Source organism: Heterocephalus glaber, unplaced genomic scaffold (genome assembly GCF_053883595.1).
Source record: "Heterocephalus glaber isolate CG9 unplaced genomic scaffold, H.glaber_assembly_v1.0 deba00000768, whole genome shotgun sequence".
Taxonomy (NCBI): domain Eukaryota; kingdom Metazoa; phylum Chordata; class Mammalia; order Rodentia; family Bathyergidae; genus Heterocephalus; species Heterocephalus glaber.
Window position 1 is genome coordinate 3,727,005 of NW_028258162.1, and position 16,524 is coordinate 3,743,528.

Below are 16,524 nucleotides of genomic sequence, written 5' to 3' on the forward strand. Positions count from 1 at the left end.
GTGTAGGCCAGTGATAGAATGCCTGTATGGCATGGGTTCCATCCCCAGTACCACACACACACACACACACACACGCACTCAAGCATGCACGCATGCATGCGTGCGCACATACACACATCATAAAAGGGAAAAATTCCTACATATGAGATTTCAGGCTGAACTAAATGTCCTTAGTATTTAGAAGTACAGAGAAGACGGCAAGCCCAGGGAAAGTAAAGGAAATGTTCTAGAGCTATGGGGTAGTGAGTGAAGAACACAGAGAAATTCACTAACCAGGTGAGCACAAGGTCCTCGGAGTAAATGGGGAAAGACTCAGCACAGGCAGGGAAAACATAAGACAAGTGGAAGATAAAGTGAGAGAATTTGGAGGTCACGTCAGACTTACCTATATTGAGCCACAGTGAAAGACTAAGTTTTAATGACCTTTAAGAAGTAAAAAAGTGTAACTGTAAACACTTCAATAATGTACATTAACTCTGACACACACAATGAAAATCGTACTTTTATTAATTTTTAAAAACTTACATATTTCATGATCACTTTTAAACTTTAAAGAATTTTTGGACTTCAGCTCAAAATATTAGAGGAAAGAATGCTATACACAGGCATGGTGAAAGAAGGTAGTCTGTGTTCAAAAAATTGTGCAAATGTTGATTTATACATTCTCTGGTGGAATTCACAAAAGTTCAACTTCTGCCCAGCGGCACAGGCACGGTCCAGGGCGAGGTGGCAGAGTCCTGTCCCATGTGATATCTGACAGTCCCTGGATGGGGCTGCAGTGTGGAGGAACCCAGATAGGCCCTCAGCTGTGCCACATTAGCCTGAATGCAGACGGATGCGTTGAGTACTCAGCATGGAATACTATGAAGACCCGACTTGAGGAAGCCACAAAGGGAGCTATGCTGGTGTCCTGTAATTCAGAAAAAGGCAACACATTAGATGTTTTAAAAATTTAAATAGTTTTCTACAAATGTGGTGAAAATGAGCACTGCATAAAGTTTCATAGTATTTATAAGTGATCCTGCATGCATTTCTGGAAGTCAATTTGGCAGGAATTAGTATAGATACATTACAAAAGAGTATTTCAAGGGGTGGACTGTGAGGGGAGATGGGCACAGGGTTTCTTTCGAGGGTAATGAAAATGTCCTGTTATTTTCTCATTTTCTACATGTTCTGATTCTGAAACTGAAAGTGACATGGGATTTCCCTGTGAACAAAGCCATTTATTTTATCATGACATGAAACACCTTCGAATCCTCATCTGGTTGTGTATCTACATTCGCAGTGGGAAGGTCTGCTTCTACTTCATGTAAACTGACATTATATTTCATGATTTTTCATTCATATTTATACTTTCTTTATATTTAACATTTATATGTTAAGGAAATTGGTGATACCTTTCATTTATGAAAAAATAGAATTGCACGTGAAACTGTGTCTACTTTTTTTTCTGAGATGTGATCTCACTACGCTGTTCAGGGCGGTCTTGGACTTGTGGGTTCAACGATCCTCCTGCATCAGCCTGCCGAAGAGCAGGGATGACAGGCACAAACATAGCCACGTTAATAAAGAAAATGTGAAACAGAAAGTACGGTGAAGACTAACAGGCTGACACATCTGACATGTCTAGCTAGGCACTCGGACTTAACGTGACATCAGTTCAAATGGCCAGCAGTACCTTCTCAGTCTCAGTTTCCTTTCATCAGCAAGGTCCAGGTTGTGCCTGAGTGCATGAGCTTCCCACCTTATAGGATTGTCACCATGCGGGTACAGTGGGCTGACACACACACGCACCCCACAAGTACAAAATAATGATACTGCTAAAATTGTCTCTTTGCCTCTCTTTTGAAAGATTAATAAATTTCATTAAGTATGCAAGATGCAGCTTCCAGGATGTGGCACCTCCCCTGGGGTCTCCTTCCTGTGACCTCCTGGGTGTTAACAGTGACGTGGTGCCTAGTGGTGCCGCGACCAAAGCTTCTATCCCATAATCACTCTGTATAAAGATAAAGGTGCCACGCTGTCTGCAGTACTGAAAGGTCCACTCGGCCCAAACTTCCAAACAAGGGGCTTTGTTAAGTAATTTTATTGGCCTGGGAAGATGCTCACAATAGACATATTGATCAGTGAAAGCACTCCACCTAGCAGTATAAAGATGTGCGTGCACATGTAAATATACTCAAGGGAAGGTGCTGGGAAGAGTATAGTAGGACAATTCCCAAGGTTTTAGAAAAATTGATCTATTTTCTGCTATTTTGGAACATGGCACTTATCAAATTTACAAAATATATTTAAAAAATTCTCTAGATTTCCAGTAATAGAATTCTGTTCAATTAGATTAGAAATGGGCAAGTGAGGAAAGAGCAGGATGATTAGAAACAGCTCGTTATGGTTTGTGTCTAGATTTCTCCCTAAAGCCTCATGCAGGCTTTTCTCCGAGGTGGCTGGATCTAGAGTGTGTGAAGCTGAAATTGATTCATGGTGCAATGCTAGGCTCGAGGATATTAGGATTAAGGGTGTGAGGGCCACCTGCCATAAGTAGCCTGGATAAGATAGAAGGGAGAGAAAGAGCTGTGGCTGTCTGTTGCTTGCTTGTTTTTCTGTCTTCTGCCTGCCATGAACTGTTTCTCCTCTGTGATGCCCCTCTGCGATGCCCCTCTGCCATGCCACCCTGCCTTGGAGCCAGCTGACTATGAACTGAAACCTCTACAAACTGTGAGCTAAATAAACCTTTCCCCCTTTAACTTTGTGTGTCAGGTATTTTGTCTCGGCAATGAAAGAAAAGTAACTAAGACATAGCTTCTCACCAGCAGGCACACGGTGCTGGGTAGCTCTGTAAGCTCTTTTAAAATGAGAAGAACTGATGCCTGTACGTTAGGTGAATGGCAAATTCTAAATTGATGTTTGGGGAGGGTCAATTACTAGAACTTTACAAAGGCAAACTACTTGTTAACTTGTTTCAAAGAATTTCAGCAAGAAGTAGAAATGAAATGGAGCCAGGTGTCCAAATTGTCAGTAGTTCTAGTCTCTCTAGAAATAGACATAGTAAGTATTCAGTCGTGGGAGGTGCGCAGAGAGCGCTTCGGGGGCTTTTAAATGCAACACGCTGTGACTGTTGCCCGGGAAACGGATCCCGGAGCTGTGGGTGGAAACTGAGTCTGTGATGTCGATGTCAGTCGTCCCACCTGGACTCTGCAGCAGTCTGGCTGGGGAGCCAGTAGTTGTAAGTGAAGGCCACGTCCACCAGGTGGCAGTCGTGAGCCCGGACAAAGTCGCAAACCGACCTGTCCAAGGCTTTGCCCTGCACCTCGCCTCCGCAGACCTAGGCTACCGTCAGCGTTTACCGGCGGGCAGCGGCCCGCACAGCGGGTTCACTCACCGCTCCGCAGTAGGGCCCGGCGGCGGGGAACGTGGCGTCCGGCCCGTCGTGCAGCACCAGGTAGTTGAGCGCGCAGTCGCCCGGGTCGTCAATGCTCACTAGGTAGAAGCTGACGGAGAGCGGCCGGCCCGAGGGCGCGCTGAGGGCCCACTCGCAGTGCGTGTGGTTCGGGTAGGAACCGGGGTAGCCGGGGCTGGCGAGGGAGCCGCTGTCTCCGCGCAGAATCCCGCCGCAGCCTGCGGGGAGGGCGCGCGTGCACACTGAGCCCACGCCCTGGGGCCGCCCACCCCAGCCCTGGCTCTCCTCTGCAGGCAGCTGCCCTCTGGAAGCTCTAGAATGGGAAAGGCGGAGGAAGTCAAGCTGCCTGAGTGCTTTTTCCTTTTTTTGGTACCGGGGATCGAACTTGGGTCCTTGCGCTTGCGAGGCAGGCGGCTTTCCCTTTTTTATTGGCCCACGTTTGCGTACATGACCCGTCCCTGGGCTGGAGTGGGCCGGGTGCATAGCCCAGCTCACGTCCTTGAACTCCCGTCTCTCCCTCCCTCCATCCGGCGGTCTCCTCCCCTTTGAGAAAGATCTACCTCCCCACTTCCTATTATCTATTTTTAATTTTTGCCCTTTTATAATTTGGGGTTCTCATATCAGAGATACCATGCGATAGGTAAGCCTGTGGGTCTTATTTATTTCCCTCAACACTCTGGATGCAACGTGCATCCATTTTCCTACAAATGACTTGAGTTTATCCTTCTTTATGGCAGAGTAGTACTCCATTGGGTGTAAACAGCACGTTTTCTTTATTCATCCATCTGTTGAGGGAAATACAGGCTGCTTCCAAGATTTAGCTATTATGAGTTGTGCTGCTATGAATATGGGTACGCAAGTATCACTGTACTACGATGTCTTTAACTCTTTGGGGAGGATCCCTAGAAGGGGAACAGCCGGGTCAAATGCAATTTCTGGTTTTGGTTTTCTGAGGAATTTCCACACTGATCTCCATAGTGACTGTCCTAGTTTACACTCCCACCCACAGTGCAGAAGGTTCCTTTGCCCCTGCAGCCTCGCCAGCACTTGTTATTGGCTGATTTCTTGATGATGGCCACTCTTTCCGGGGTGAGGTGGAACCGTGGCATAGAGCACACTGTGTGCGCTGACTTGATGGTAAAAGTGAAATTCTGGGCTGAATGGAGACTCTGCTACTGCAGCTTTTGATACAATAAAATACACTTTTACAATAAAAGTGACTTCACTAAGATGATACCTGACAGCTCTAAGACTGACATAAAGTCAGAATTTTTTGGGTACCAGTGTTACTTGTTCCTCTGCATGCCAGAGCTGTCATTAGTTAGACTGGGTATCCATGGGCATCTAGAAGAAGCTGACAAAGCGCAAAAGCACCTGGCCTGGCGTCCTACCCCGTCCACTCCAGTCCAGCTGCGCATGCTGGGACACTCACTCTTCTGGTGTTTTACTTCCTCATTTGTAAGATGAGGGCCTTGGAGGTCATCGCTAAGTTTCCTTTAAGTACAAAGATCCCACTCTCCAGGACTGCCTTCTGGATAGGACCCTCTTCCTCACCCTTAGCATGTGTAGAGTACTTCCTCCCTATCACTTTGATTTTGAAGGTCATCTTTTGGACATTTCATTCGAGTACTGTTCCTCTCAAGTTACATATATTGATAGGGCTTAAATTTTCCTCAGCTCTTTAAGAAACAGTGGAACAAATACTCACAAGGACAACACCCTGAAAACGCAATTAGCGTCCAGGACTGCGGAAACCACACCCACACCGGCCAGGGAGACGCAGCTGCTCATATATACACAAGAAAGCGGTAGCCACTGGGCTTTTTTTGTGGTCATTTTTTTTTTCCATTAAATTCTCAGACAGCTGCCTTGATGATCGAAACAGAAGTCAAAAATCTCACAAAATAGAATCTATATAGAAATTTTAAAGATTTAGGCTTCATTTCTGGTTTCTATGTAAATATATATTAGTTTCTATAGATAGAAATAAGAAATGTAGAATTAGGAAGAATCTACTTTCGTTGTTAAAAAGCTCTACTTTTAACAGAGTATCATCAAAGACACTGCAGAAAATGAGCTCGCTTTGTCTTTTTCTATTGACGTCTCATGCTTTTCTCCCCTCCATTACTACAGCTTACCAAGTGCAAATATCTTACCAAAGGGGGATGAGGTCCAGGTGATTTCATACCCACTCCTGGAAATGAAATTGTCGCTCTTGAAGTGTAGATACAGTGTGGGACTCTGAGAGAAGACGGGGTCCGGCAGCAGACTTCCACAGTAGGTCCCGAGCAGTGGGGAGCTACTGTCACTTCCATTTCTTATCTTAAAAAAAAATGATGCATCAGTTATTGCTGTCACTCTCTCCTTCCACTTATCATCACTGTACATTAAGATGCGAGGCACTTTGAATAACCAGGGTTTTGGGGGGGCAAAAGCTTTGTATTTTTATGTGCCTAGGAACAAAGGATTTTCTGAGAATACATACAAAAGTCGCTTGTCCTTGCAAAGGGAGAAATGTTCAATTTGTAGATCGAAGACCACTGGCGCTTGGATTCAGAAATGCCCTCAAGCTTCAGCAATCACAACACCATGGCACTTCTATTTTTGGTACCGGGGATGGAACTCGGGACTTTCCTCGAGGCAGGCGGTGGCACCACTGAGCTACATCCCTGGCCCACCGTGGCACATTTTTATGCAGTAGTTGGTGCTGTTATTAGTACTTAGCCTTTTGCAGGGTGTGATTAAAGTGAATGTATAAAGGGGGGGGGCAGTATCGCTAGATGTTTCCAGTTAACTATTGCACTTTATTCATTATAGTGTGTGTGTGTGTGTGTGTGTGTGTGTGTGTTTCCCATTGCAAGTTACTCAGCCTTAGAAAGACTGTGGGAAAAAGTTACAATGTACAAAATGTATAAAGTTCCTTAAAAGATTTCTACAGCAGAAAAATGACACAACTCAAGGAATCTATAAAATTTCTGAATTTTGTTAACCTATTTTAAGAACGCATTCTGGGGCTGCGTAGCTTTTCAGCTCCCAGCCTGGAGGAGATGTGTGAAAACAGGAAATGAGTCGTCTGGGGGGGAAGGGAGGGTTCAAGCACCCTGGGAGTTCAGCCGGTTCCGGTTCGGTTCGTCCTCCAGCCCCGATCCCACTGGGTCTTCTCAGCGCGCCTGAGGCGTCTCAGGAGTGTGACACAGGCAAGGCTGGGGAGACCCAGCTCCGTGTGGGTAGGGTACAGTCAACATCGGAGAAGTTCCTCCATTCCCTTTCTAATGAGAGTTGGCCCAGAGCTGCTCGGGAGGTGCAGTGCTGAGGTTGGCGGGCTGGGCTGGGCTGATCTGAACAGGTCCCCTGCAGCCTCGGGGAGAACAGTGTTCTCCTGCTTATCTGCATTATTCTGTCAGATGTTTAAACACAGGGGCTTTGGGCAGGCAGAACAAGGCAGCAAGTCCTCTACCAGTAGACGGGGCCGACCTCTTTCCCCGGTGCTCTTTTAAAATGCTTTTGGCTCTGAAAGGAGGAGCGACCTGTGGAGTTGCTAGCAGCTTGTCATATTTGCTTTCTCCTGCACAGGAGGAATGAAACCACTGAGAGCAGAAGGCATCTCTGGACCGCAGAAGACCCTGAAAGGAGCGTTGAAGGCTCTGAGGACCCAGCCTTTGCTGCTGCCAAGGCAGAGACCTTCGTGAGGGATTTCCGTTCCCACCAGAGTCAAGGCAGTGGAAGGCTGAGGCTTCCGAGCGTGGCTGCCTAGACACGGTGGCCACATCCTTCCTGCCCTGAAGCAGACTCAGCCACGTTTTACAGGCCTATGTTGTCGTTTCCTTTGCTTCTTGGACAGGAGGTTTCAGATCCATTCCACAGAACAGAGAACGGCAGACAGGAGGCATGGTTCATACCCACCAGTGCTAGAAGGCAAGTCTTCACTTCCCAGCAGGCCGTGGGCAATGGCGAATGTCACCTCTCTGACCTAAAAGGATTACTCTAGCCCTCTCTGTACGCCCCTTCTCTCCTGGTTTCTGTGTAACACTTCCTATACATTCTGAGATCTCCACGGTGGGTAAGGACGTCGGTCTGGCTGGCGCTGTGTTTCTGCTGTAGTTCTCTCTCCATTTCCTCCTTGCCACATCTGCCCCTTTCCTGCCTCCCCTATGGCAGGTGTCCCTGTGAACAAGGCACGCGCTTCCCCTGCAGTTCACTGTGCTGTGTGGTAACGGAGGATTTGGTAGATTCTGTGCAGAGTTTCCCAGGAATGGGAAACCACATCAGGAATCCCGGGGAAGCCAAATCCTGGTGAGAGACCTGTGCTGGAGTCAGGAAACACAAGTCCAGGAGTCAGACGGCAGGAACACAGGTCCAGGTGAGCTTTGCTGGGCAGGGGCTGGAGGCAAGAAAGGACTAAGGCTGCTGGAGGTCAGAGGCACAAGGGGCTGGAAAGAGGCTTTGTTCACAGAGAAGCAAGGAGCTGAAATGAAGCCTACCCCAGAGGAAAAGAAGCCAGCCACACACATCTACTCATCCTACAAAGGTCAGATAATTTTGCACAGCTTCAGAATAAAGACCCGATCAACGATCTGTTCATGTGCAGAGCTCATGAAGAGAATCTCCTTTCTGTGAGCCAGGAGGCGGCGACGTCCCTTCCACACAAGTGAGCCCTGTGGGTGGCGGATGTGATGCACAGCAGCTCTGGGCATGGCCCAGGACGTGCGCAGCAGCCCTGGGAGCTCCGCTCTGCTCTCGAAGGTGCCCTTGGGAGGGGTGGGGGTGAGTGGGAGGCTGGGTGCAGGGCCGTTGCACATCTGAATTCTTTCCGCCTCCCCTGCCTTCCTTGCCCTCCTTCCCTCTGGCTCTTGGTCTCCTTCCTTTTAGCAAAAGATCCATCTCCCAACTTCCTAGTAGCTATCTTTTATTTTGCTTTTTATTTATATTTTGGGGTTCTCATATAAAAGAAGCCATGCGATATTGAAGCTCGTGTGTCTGATTTATTTCACTTAACACTGTGGTTTCAAATTGCATCCATTTTCCTACAAATGACTGAAGCTTATCCTTCTTTATGGTAGAGTAGTGCTCCGTTATGTGTAAATACTACATTTTCTTTATCCATCCATCTGTTGAGGGAAATATAGGCTACTACCAAAATTTAGTTATTATGCGTTGTGCTGCTGTAAACATGGGTGTGCATGGATTTTACAAAATAATGTCATTAACGCTTTCGGAAGGATACCTAGAAGGAGACTCGCTGGGTCAGACAGAATTATTAATTTTAGTTTGCAGAACATTTGCTCAAAGAAACACCCTTAGAAAACAGTGCAGATGCCCCAGCTGACTGCAGCCCTCAGGGAAATCAGCAAACCGCGTATTACTCAGTTTTATCTTCAGGCAAAACTCTTTCCAAGCCAGTGCCACCCTCTCAGATCAGCACCTGCACTCCGGGTCAGAACTCAGTCTAATCTCCATTCCTAAAGAAGCCGTCGCTGTCCCTGAACTGAGTTGGTGTCCAGGGCAGAGGGACTGGGTTAGTCCTTCCCGTGACGCTGTGACTTTCTGCTCCCTCGTGTGTCTTTGTGGACTAAATATGTGAGGGCCATGAGGACTTTTTCTCCTCTGTTCTATTCCCAGTGCCTGGACCACAAGGTGCCCGTCAGTGCTTATGGAGTGACACAATAGTGAAGAAATTCAGGGACTGGGCAAGGGACACGGAGAATTGTCGGTGCTAGAGAAGAGGGGGAAAACTGCCAGGCGACCCGTCGTCTCTCAAAGGGATTCACTCACAGGACAGTCAGATGCACCTTACCTCCAAGAAGTCATGTACGCAGCCAGGGCCGCTCTCAATGCTGAAAGAGTCGAAAAAGAGGGAAATGGTGTGGTTCTGTGGGGCGGAGAGAATAATGGTGCAGTCCAGGTTTGCATAGTAATTGTCTGGCCACCCGGGACTCCTCAGAGTGCCAAATCCCTGGCGATAGTGTCTGTTGCAATCTTAGAGAAAAGAAAAAACATTCATAGTTAATGAGTCCATCCAAATGTTCAGTCCTCTTAAACTTTTTTATTTTGAGACAGGACGTCACTACTGCACTGAGCTGCCCGGCTGGGCCTGAACTTGCAGTCCTCCTGCCTCAACCTCCTAGAGTGCTGAGATTGATGACAAGTGTGCAGCACCACGCCCAGCTTAGGCTCTCTCATACACAAAGCCTCTGTGTCTCAGACAGAGTTTTGCATGAGGGTTTCAGTTGAAGTCCTTCGGTGAATTATTTGTGTTGATAGCACTGGAAAATCATTGTTTTTTACTGATTTCTAGTAAAGAAAAAAAAAGTACTTTTTTTGTTTCTTGAATCAAAGGCTGTTTAATCAATTTCAAGATAAACATTAAAGTGTTGTTTGAAAATAAACTTCTCAGTTATAAAATCAAGTAATCCTTTTAAGGCACTGTGGGTTTACAAAACAATTCCCCAACGTATAGTGACTCCCAACTTTGTGAATATACTAAAAATCACTGAACTGCAAACTTTCAGCTGATATGATGGAGGTATTTTATCTTCGTGGAGCTTTTTAAACATATGGATGGTGACTCCTACATGCAGTCCAGTGGGTAATTAATGAAATAACTGGCATATTTTTAAATGAACTGCATTACGTTTTGCTTAGTATTGGACTCACTGGATCTCTTCACGAACCTGCTCTAGTAATGTGCTAAGTGGGGCTTGGGTTCTTGTTAAGGTCACATCTCATGGACATGGGTTATCATCGCAGACCCCAGCTTTGTCATGAGAGCGACTGCTCCCCATAATCGGCGGACGGCAGATTTTCTTGAATAAGTGGAAGCCCCAGGGCTCACCTGCAATCTGATAGTTGAAGCTCACTCTAGAGTTTGAGCTTAGATTGTCAGATTTGAAGACGAGGACGGCGGTGCGCGTGGAGGAGTAAAGCGCCGGCACGCTTGATGCATTTCTGCCACAGACCTGAATTGCGGGGTTTCCGCTGATCTGGAATGAAATGGAAGCCAAATTGTGTCAGCGTCAGCTTCGGGAGAGGACAGCTCTAGCCCTGCTAAACTGCACAGAGAGCATGACTTAAATACCCAGCCATGGGAACTAGCTCTAGTGTTGGAAGCACTGCAGCAGGACTGGTTGTTGGCCTTGCAATGGACGTATAGCCACCTTCCCAGAGGGGCGAGAGGTGGGGGCAAAGTTCTGCTGCTGGAACCGTGGGCAGGCGCCTCCTTGCAGACAGCGCCCTCTGCCCTGTCCTACCCCAGCACGGCCAAGGCCCGGGTGCTCGTTCTGAGCAGAGCCACGCTGGCTGCCCAGGCTCCCTGCAAGTCCCCTCGTGAGCTCTTTCCCCGGTCTGGAGCCCAGAGGCTAACTCAGGACCACTCCTCTGGCCCAGCCGCTGCTGCCTCGCAAGCCCATCTGGAGGCCCTGGCACTACTGTGAATCCCCCCAAACGGCCGGTGCTACAGTGAGGCCCCTGGCCCTTCTCTCTCTTGGGGGGCCCTCACCTCCCTCTCAAAAGCCTGGGGCAAATGCAGCCAAATGCCCGTCCATTCCTGCGCGATACCAACAGCCGCCTGAGTCAGTGTCTCTGAGCCCCGTCGTTCTTGGGCACCTGCAGCGGGCCCGGCTCCCGGCCTGCCTCGGCTCCGGTTGCCTCCCCCAGGCCAGCCTTCCATCCATCTTACCCCGCACCGCACAGTCCCTTCACAGTCTTCTCCGTGCGGTTCTCTTTCTACTCTCAGATAGCTTGAGGATTCCAGTTTCTCCTAGCCCCTCATCGGCTCTTCCCTTTTCTCCCTCCTCAAACCAAAATGCTTTGTTCTTTTATTTATTCAGACGAAGGGCCTTATTCAGTCATGACAAATGCTGGGTCTTATTTGAAGCTGGTCCAGCGGCTGCCATGTTCCCGTGGCCTTAGGTCCCGCGCATGGCAGTGTGTGCCCAGCTGAGGGGTCTGCCCCCGTCTCCGCTGTCTCAGCTTCGTGAACCAATGGGCAACGGAAAGAGGTTCAACCCAAAGCGTTTTGTCCCCTTAGCTATGAGTTCCTGCTCAGGCTACCACTGGGGAAGAGTCTTGTCCTGAAAACTCCTAGCCTGCAGAACGATGATAACCAAGCATCTTGACCACTATGGGAGCTCGAGACTAATGCCAGGGTCTAAGATTTGCATAAAGCTTAGCAAATTCAGTGTCTACGCAGAAGCCTGCACACTGGAGTCAGACAAACTGCAGTTTTCTCTTCCTCTCAAGACAGGGCCATGTGAGAACCAGGCTACTCCAGCTTTACACTGAGGAAGAGCTTGAGAATTCGGAGCACGACAGATGGGATTTGTACTGAGGGCACACAGGGTTTGAACACGGCCTTCTTGGAATGAGCACACCCCAGATAGCCACACCCCAGACTGCAGAGACAACCCAGGTATTCCCAGGTATTCTCCATGCTGAGCCCTCATGTTTCATAGTTCCTGAGATAAGCTCATTATTTTCATTATCAATCCCTGTCCGTATAATGACTGTACCCAGTTTTCTAGGCCTTATGTTAACATCACATTCTCATGTCCTGACTGTCTTTTCAACAACCTACCCAATGGGAAATTAAGATTTGCTTTTTTTTCCCTCTTTTAATCAGAAGAGGTCTTTCTTTCTCCTCTCCCTCCCCCTTTTCTCTCCCTTTATCATACTGCCATGAATATCGCCCTGCTACACTGAACCCTCATGGGCTCCTGGCTGATTTTCCCATGTTCCACATAGATCCTTTCAATTCATCTCACATACAGCTCCCACTAACTACAGACATGGGCCCCATCCATGGAGCACTGATGCTGTTGCCAGAACATTAGAGATGCTGATCAAAAATGCAGATTCATGGGTTCTAGGCAGGGGAATCAGTGTCAGAGGGTGGCCCCTGGAGTGTGCATTTTTAACAAGACGCCCCGGTAACTTGCAGACATCTGACACTTTGAAGGCTCCTGCCCCACAGGACCAAATGCATCTTTCTCAACAGGCCCGAAAGGAGGGCGTTGCAGATAGCTGAGAAGGATAATGCCGGAAGGAACCTGGAGGATTTATTTACTCATGCCTTAACTGGGTCAGGTGTTTTACAGAGATTAGCAAAAAGGACACTGCTTGTGACTGTCACCATCCTGTTGTGGTTACCTCTGGTGCGTCCTGAAACTCTAAGTAGTTCTGGGCACAGTCTTCCGATTGCAGCTGTAGTTCCCACACGGATATCTTGACTTGCTCATGGTGGGGTGCTTCGATGACCCAAGTACAGGTGAAGAGTGAAAAGCTGGGGTCCAGTACACGGGGTGAGGATGCATTTTGGGGGGTCCAAGTTGCATTATACATTCCACCACAAGGCCCTGAGAGGGGAGGACAGAAACAGTGTAGGAGATATTTCACTCATGTCTCATCCCAATGTCCATGAGTCTAACCTCCTGGCCCAAAGCGAACAGTTACATCATTCTATTACAGATTTAAGTATATATTTTTGACAAAGGATGGCGCCAAATTTATACTGCGGATTACACAGTTAATAAAATGTGTTTAGTGATACGATTTAGTAACTAACATTGAGTTGAGATATAATAAAAATGGCATTCTTTTTAGTACAGAAATACTGATGTAAATTTCATAACATAGAAAAGTGTCAATTTACTTACTGTCCAGGAAAGTGTATGTAGCATTAAATCCTTCTCTTTCAGAACTCAGGTCAGTGATAAATTGAACTGTTAGGAAGTTACCAGAAGAGATAAAAGGAGCAGGTACTGTGGAACCACAAAATGTTCCTACCAAGTCATCATCTTCACTGTCTCCATCGTATAGCTGAAGAGAAAACAAGCTCATGAGTTCTCCATTACTCACAGAGAATTGCATTGTTTTATACTGCATAGGACATGAAGTCACCAAAGGTCATGGCTAAGGATGTTTACACTGGTATTCTCACAACTGGTTGTAATTTAGGAACAGAATTGTGATCGGATCAATGACATTATAAACATTTTCAGTGAAAACCTGGAATGATGCCTAATATTTCTTTCCTCCTTGGGAAAGTAATATAGGATTCGGGGAATAATGTGTCCCGAGGATCCCCAAGCCCACTGCTCGCTTCCTCTCTGCCCCACCTCCACTCTGCAGCCTTGCCTGGATTACCACCGAAGCCTCTTTACGGAGTTCCCCAGTTCTGCTCTTGCCCCTCTCTAGTCTGTTCTCAACATGTCAGCCAGACGCTATTGTTCAAAAATAGCCAGGCCAGCTCACGGTGCTGCACAAACCTGCCTGTGTGCTGTCCTCTCAATACAAAAGCCAATGCCGTGACAATGGCCATCAAGACTAAGACAATGTGCTCTCTTCCTCACCCTGCTGTTTCTGGGCTCATTTCTTACTTCTCTGCTTTGTTCCCTCTGCTCCTTGGGCCACCCAGGTGCCATAGTGTTTTCTGACTATTACTTTGCCGTTCCCTTTGCCTGGGTCCCAATCCCTGTGTCCTCGCACGGTCCCTGCAGTCTTTACTCCAGGTCACTGGCTCAGGAAGGGCTTCCTTGGGTCAACTCTCGTGACGTTCCATTTCCTTGCCTGCCTGACTTTTCTTCAGGGCACATAGACATTCCACAGTACTATCTACGTGACGTGTTTATTTTATTGTCTTCTCTGAAGAGAATGCAAGTCCCTCAGAAGCACAGATTTCTGTCTGTTCTCTTCATTGCAATGTCCCCAGATTGTAAAAGAAGGTCGGGCACCTAGACACTCAATAAATACCAAATAAGTGAATGTGTGCTTTGATTCTTCTCCCCTGCTACCCACTTGTCTTAGTCTGCACTGTGTGGCTATATCAGAATACTCCAGATTGGGTAATTTATAAAGAAATGTAGTTCTCATGGTTCTGGAGGCTGGGGAGTCTAAAGTCACTCTGCCCTCCTGCCGCCCCGAGATGGGGGAGAGGCTCTGCATGCAGAGGCAGCAGGGCCGTCAGCTCACCTCTCCCTCCCTCTCCTTAGAAACATGCCGACCCCACCTGGGGGACCCCCCATGACCTCATCGGACCCCATTACTTCCCAAAGGCCCTGCTGCGAACATCGTCCACACAGGAGTCTGAAGATTGTCTGACACTTGAAGCCAGGGGCACACTCCACCCCTCCTCCACAAATGTTCTCCCCAAGTCCTCTAGCTCCATAAATGGCTCGGGCTTAAAATTTCACTCAGACTTGATTTGTAGTGCTCCTCTCTCTTTGTTCCCACATTCATTCTCTCCCACCTTTAGAATATATCTCAGAGGACCGCATCTCCACGTTACTACCATCACCCTTTACTGAAAGATGCCACATGGCAGCAGGGGGTTTGGGGCCTTAAGTCAGATCGAGTTCCTGTGCTCCCTAAAATGTTCCAGTGCATTCAGCTCGCAGGCCTGCGTCTCCTCTCACACCACCCTTTCTCTGCTTCCACACAGCTCTCGGGCCCCAGAGCGCCCCAGCCCATCCTCTCTGCACTCTTGAAATGCTATGGCGGTCATGAGTCATGGGTCCCAGGTCACAGGTCATGGGTCACAGGTCACGGGTCATGGGTCAACTCTCCTCAGAGGCCCGCGGTACCCAGTGCTGACCTCCCCCCACGTCATCCGGCTTTATTTTATTATAATCAAATTGTCTTCTGGGCGCCTGTGTTTCCCGGGATACCTGCTTTAGGCCTGGGGCTTGTGGGCTTTCTCTGGTCTCACTCTCAACAAGAAAGGAAGTCTCACAGATGGAAGGACTGGATTATTCACCATGATGTCTCCAGCACCCAGAACCACTGCCAGCAGAGACAGTGTGGGCCCGGATCTCTCTCCAAGACTCTACTAGAAAATAAAGTTTTTCTCCATCTGCATAATCTTCGTTGTATTTCTAAAATAACTGTCTATGTTTGTGTAGTTCGAAATAGTGAGGTCATAACATAGCTATGGTGTGCTTCATAACAACCACGACCGCTGACATTATTTTAAAATGCTACGATTACATCAAATAGGAACAGTTAGTCATTTCAAAACAAAAATAAATAAATAAATTTACCACTAGATGGCAATGTCTCTCCTACTTAAACATAATTTCAGCTAACTTGGAGCCAGAAGAGAGTCAAGAATTCTGGATTCAAACCTGATAATTTCACAGAAGAGGATATTTGCCAACTTGGAGGTAATGGAATTTGTGTGGTAAGCCAGTTGAAGTTTCATGAGGATCATTGCTGTTTTCATGATCACAGTCACATGAGCAAGCATTTTAATCCGTGTACCATTAAGGTATATTGTGTGTCAGACCTCAAGGATAGATGCCAGGAGGTGGAAAGCACTTTCTATACCTCCAGGGTGCCCATGGATCAGTGAGAGGAAAGGCAGACAGATTAAATACATCACACACACGCGTGAAAAATGGGCGGAAGTACTACCATCAAAGAATGGAAATGTGGTGAAGATGATGGAATCAGGAGACTTCGTGCAGACGTTTGGATTGGTCCTTGAACACAAGCAGAGACCTTTCAGACTTACAAAAGAGAAAAGGGACCAGCCAGAGGGAACATGGGGTGGGAGGCCAGGGACACACAGGATGCAGGGCACAAGCGTTTGATGGGACCAGAGATGAGAGAACAGGACAAAGGGGGAAGGCATTGGACAGGCTGTGGAGTTCCACCCATCTCGAGCCAAGCAGCTGCGATCTTGCCCTATAAGAGATCTAAGACCCGGCTTGAGTTTTAAATAGATAGGTGGCAAATACAGAAGAAAGTCTGAGGGAGAAGCCAGGGCTGGGTAGGAGGGAATTGCACACACGTTGGGCACCATGCTACCTTTCCATTCCTTCATTCATTGCCACAGTAAGATTTCTCCTAATGGAGCTGAAATAGCTAGTGGCCTCAGGACAAGAGACATAGGCTCTCAGACTCCTGTGTAGTAAAAGCCAGGACTTCTCCATCGCTCTCCTGTTGTCTGCCAGCCCCAAATCTCTACTGTGGACCTTTGGGAGAGTTGCTCTACCGAGTGTTGCAGGTGGTGCCTTTTGGGTGCTGGGGAAGGGACCGGATAAAGACTAGGACATCTGTGGTGTCCTGGGGACCTGTATGGCCATGTGCAGCTGCACTCTGTCTGTCTTCTGGCAGCCTGTGTTTCCTGGGAT

The 16,524-nt window shown here is 47.7% G+C and overlaps 1 protein-coding gene across 1 annotated transcript in view; it reads right to left on the reverse strand.

The window, feature by feature from the left end:
- Positions 1 to 484: 484 nt before the first annotated feature.
- Cubn (cubilin) overlaps positions 485 to 16,524 on the reverse strand; it is a 259,007-nt gene continuing 242,967 nt past the window's right edge. The window contains exons 61-67 of the mRNA XM_004859974.4: positions 13,048 to 13,210; positions 12,542 to 12,747; positions 10,230 to 10,377; positions 9,192 to 9,373; positions 5,554 to 5,719; positions 3,380 to 3,615; positions 485 to 910 (exon numbers count right to left, since the gene is read on the reverse strand). Coding sequence (XP_004860031.1) covers positions 803 to 910; positions 3,380 to 3,615; positions 5,554 to 5,719; positions 9,192 to 9,373; positions 10,230 to 10,377; positions 12,542 to 12,747; positions 13,048 to 13,210 — 1,209 coding nt within the window. The 3' untranslated portion in view covers positions 485 to 802. The remainder of the gene's footprint in view (positions 911 to 3,379; positions 3,616 to 5,553; positions 5,720 to 9,191; positions 9,374 to 10,229; positions 10,378 to 12,541; positions 12,748 to 13,047; positions 13,211 to 16,524) is intronic.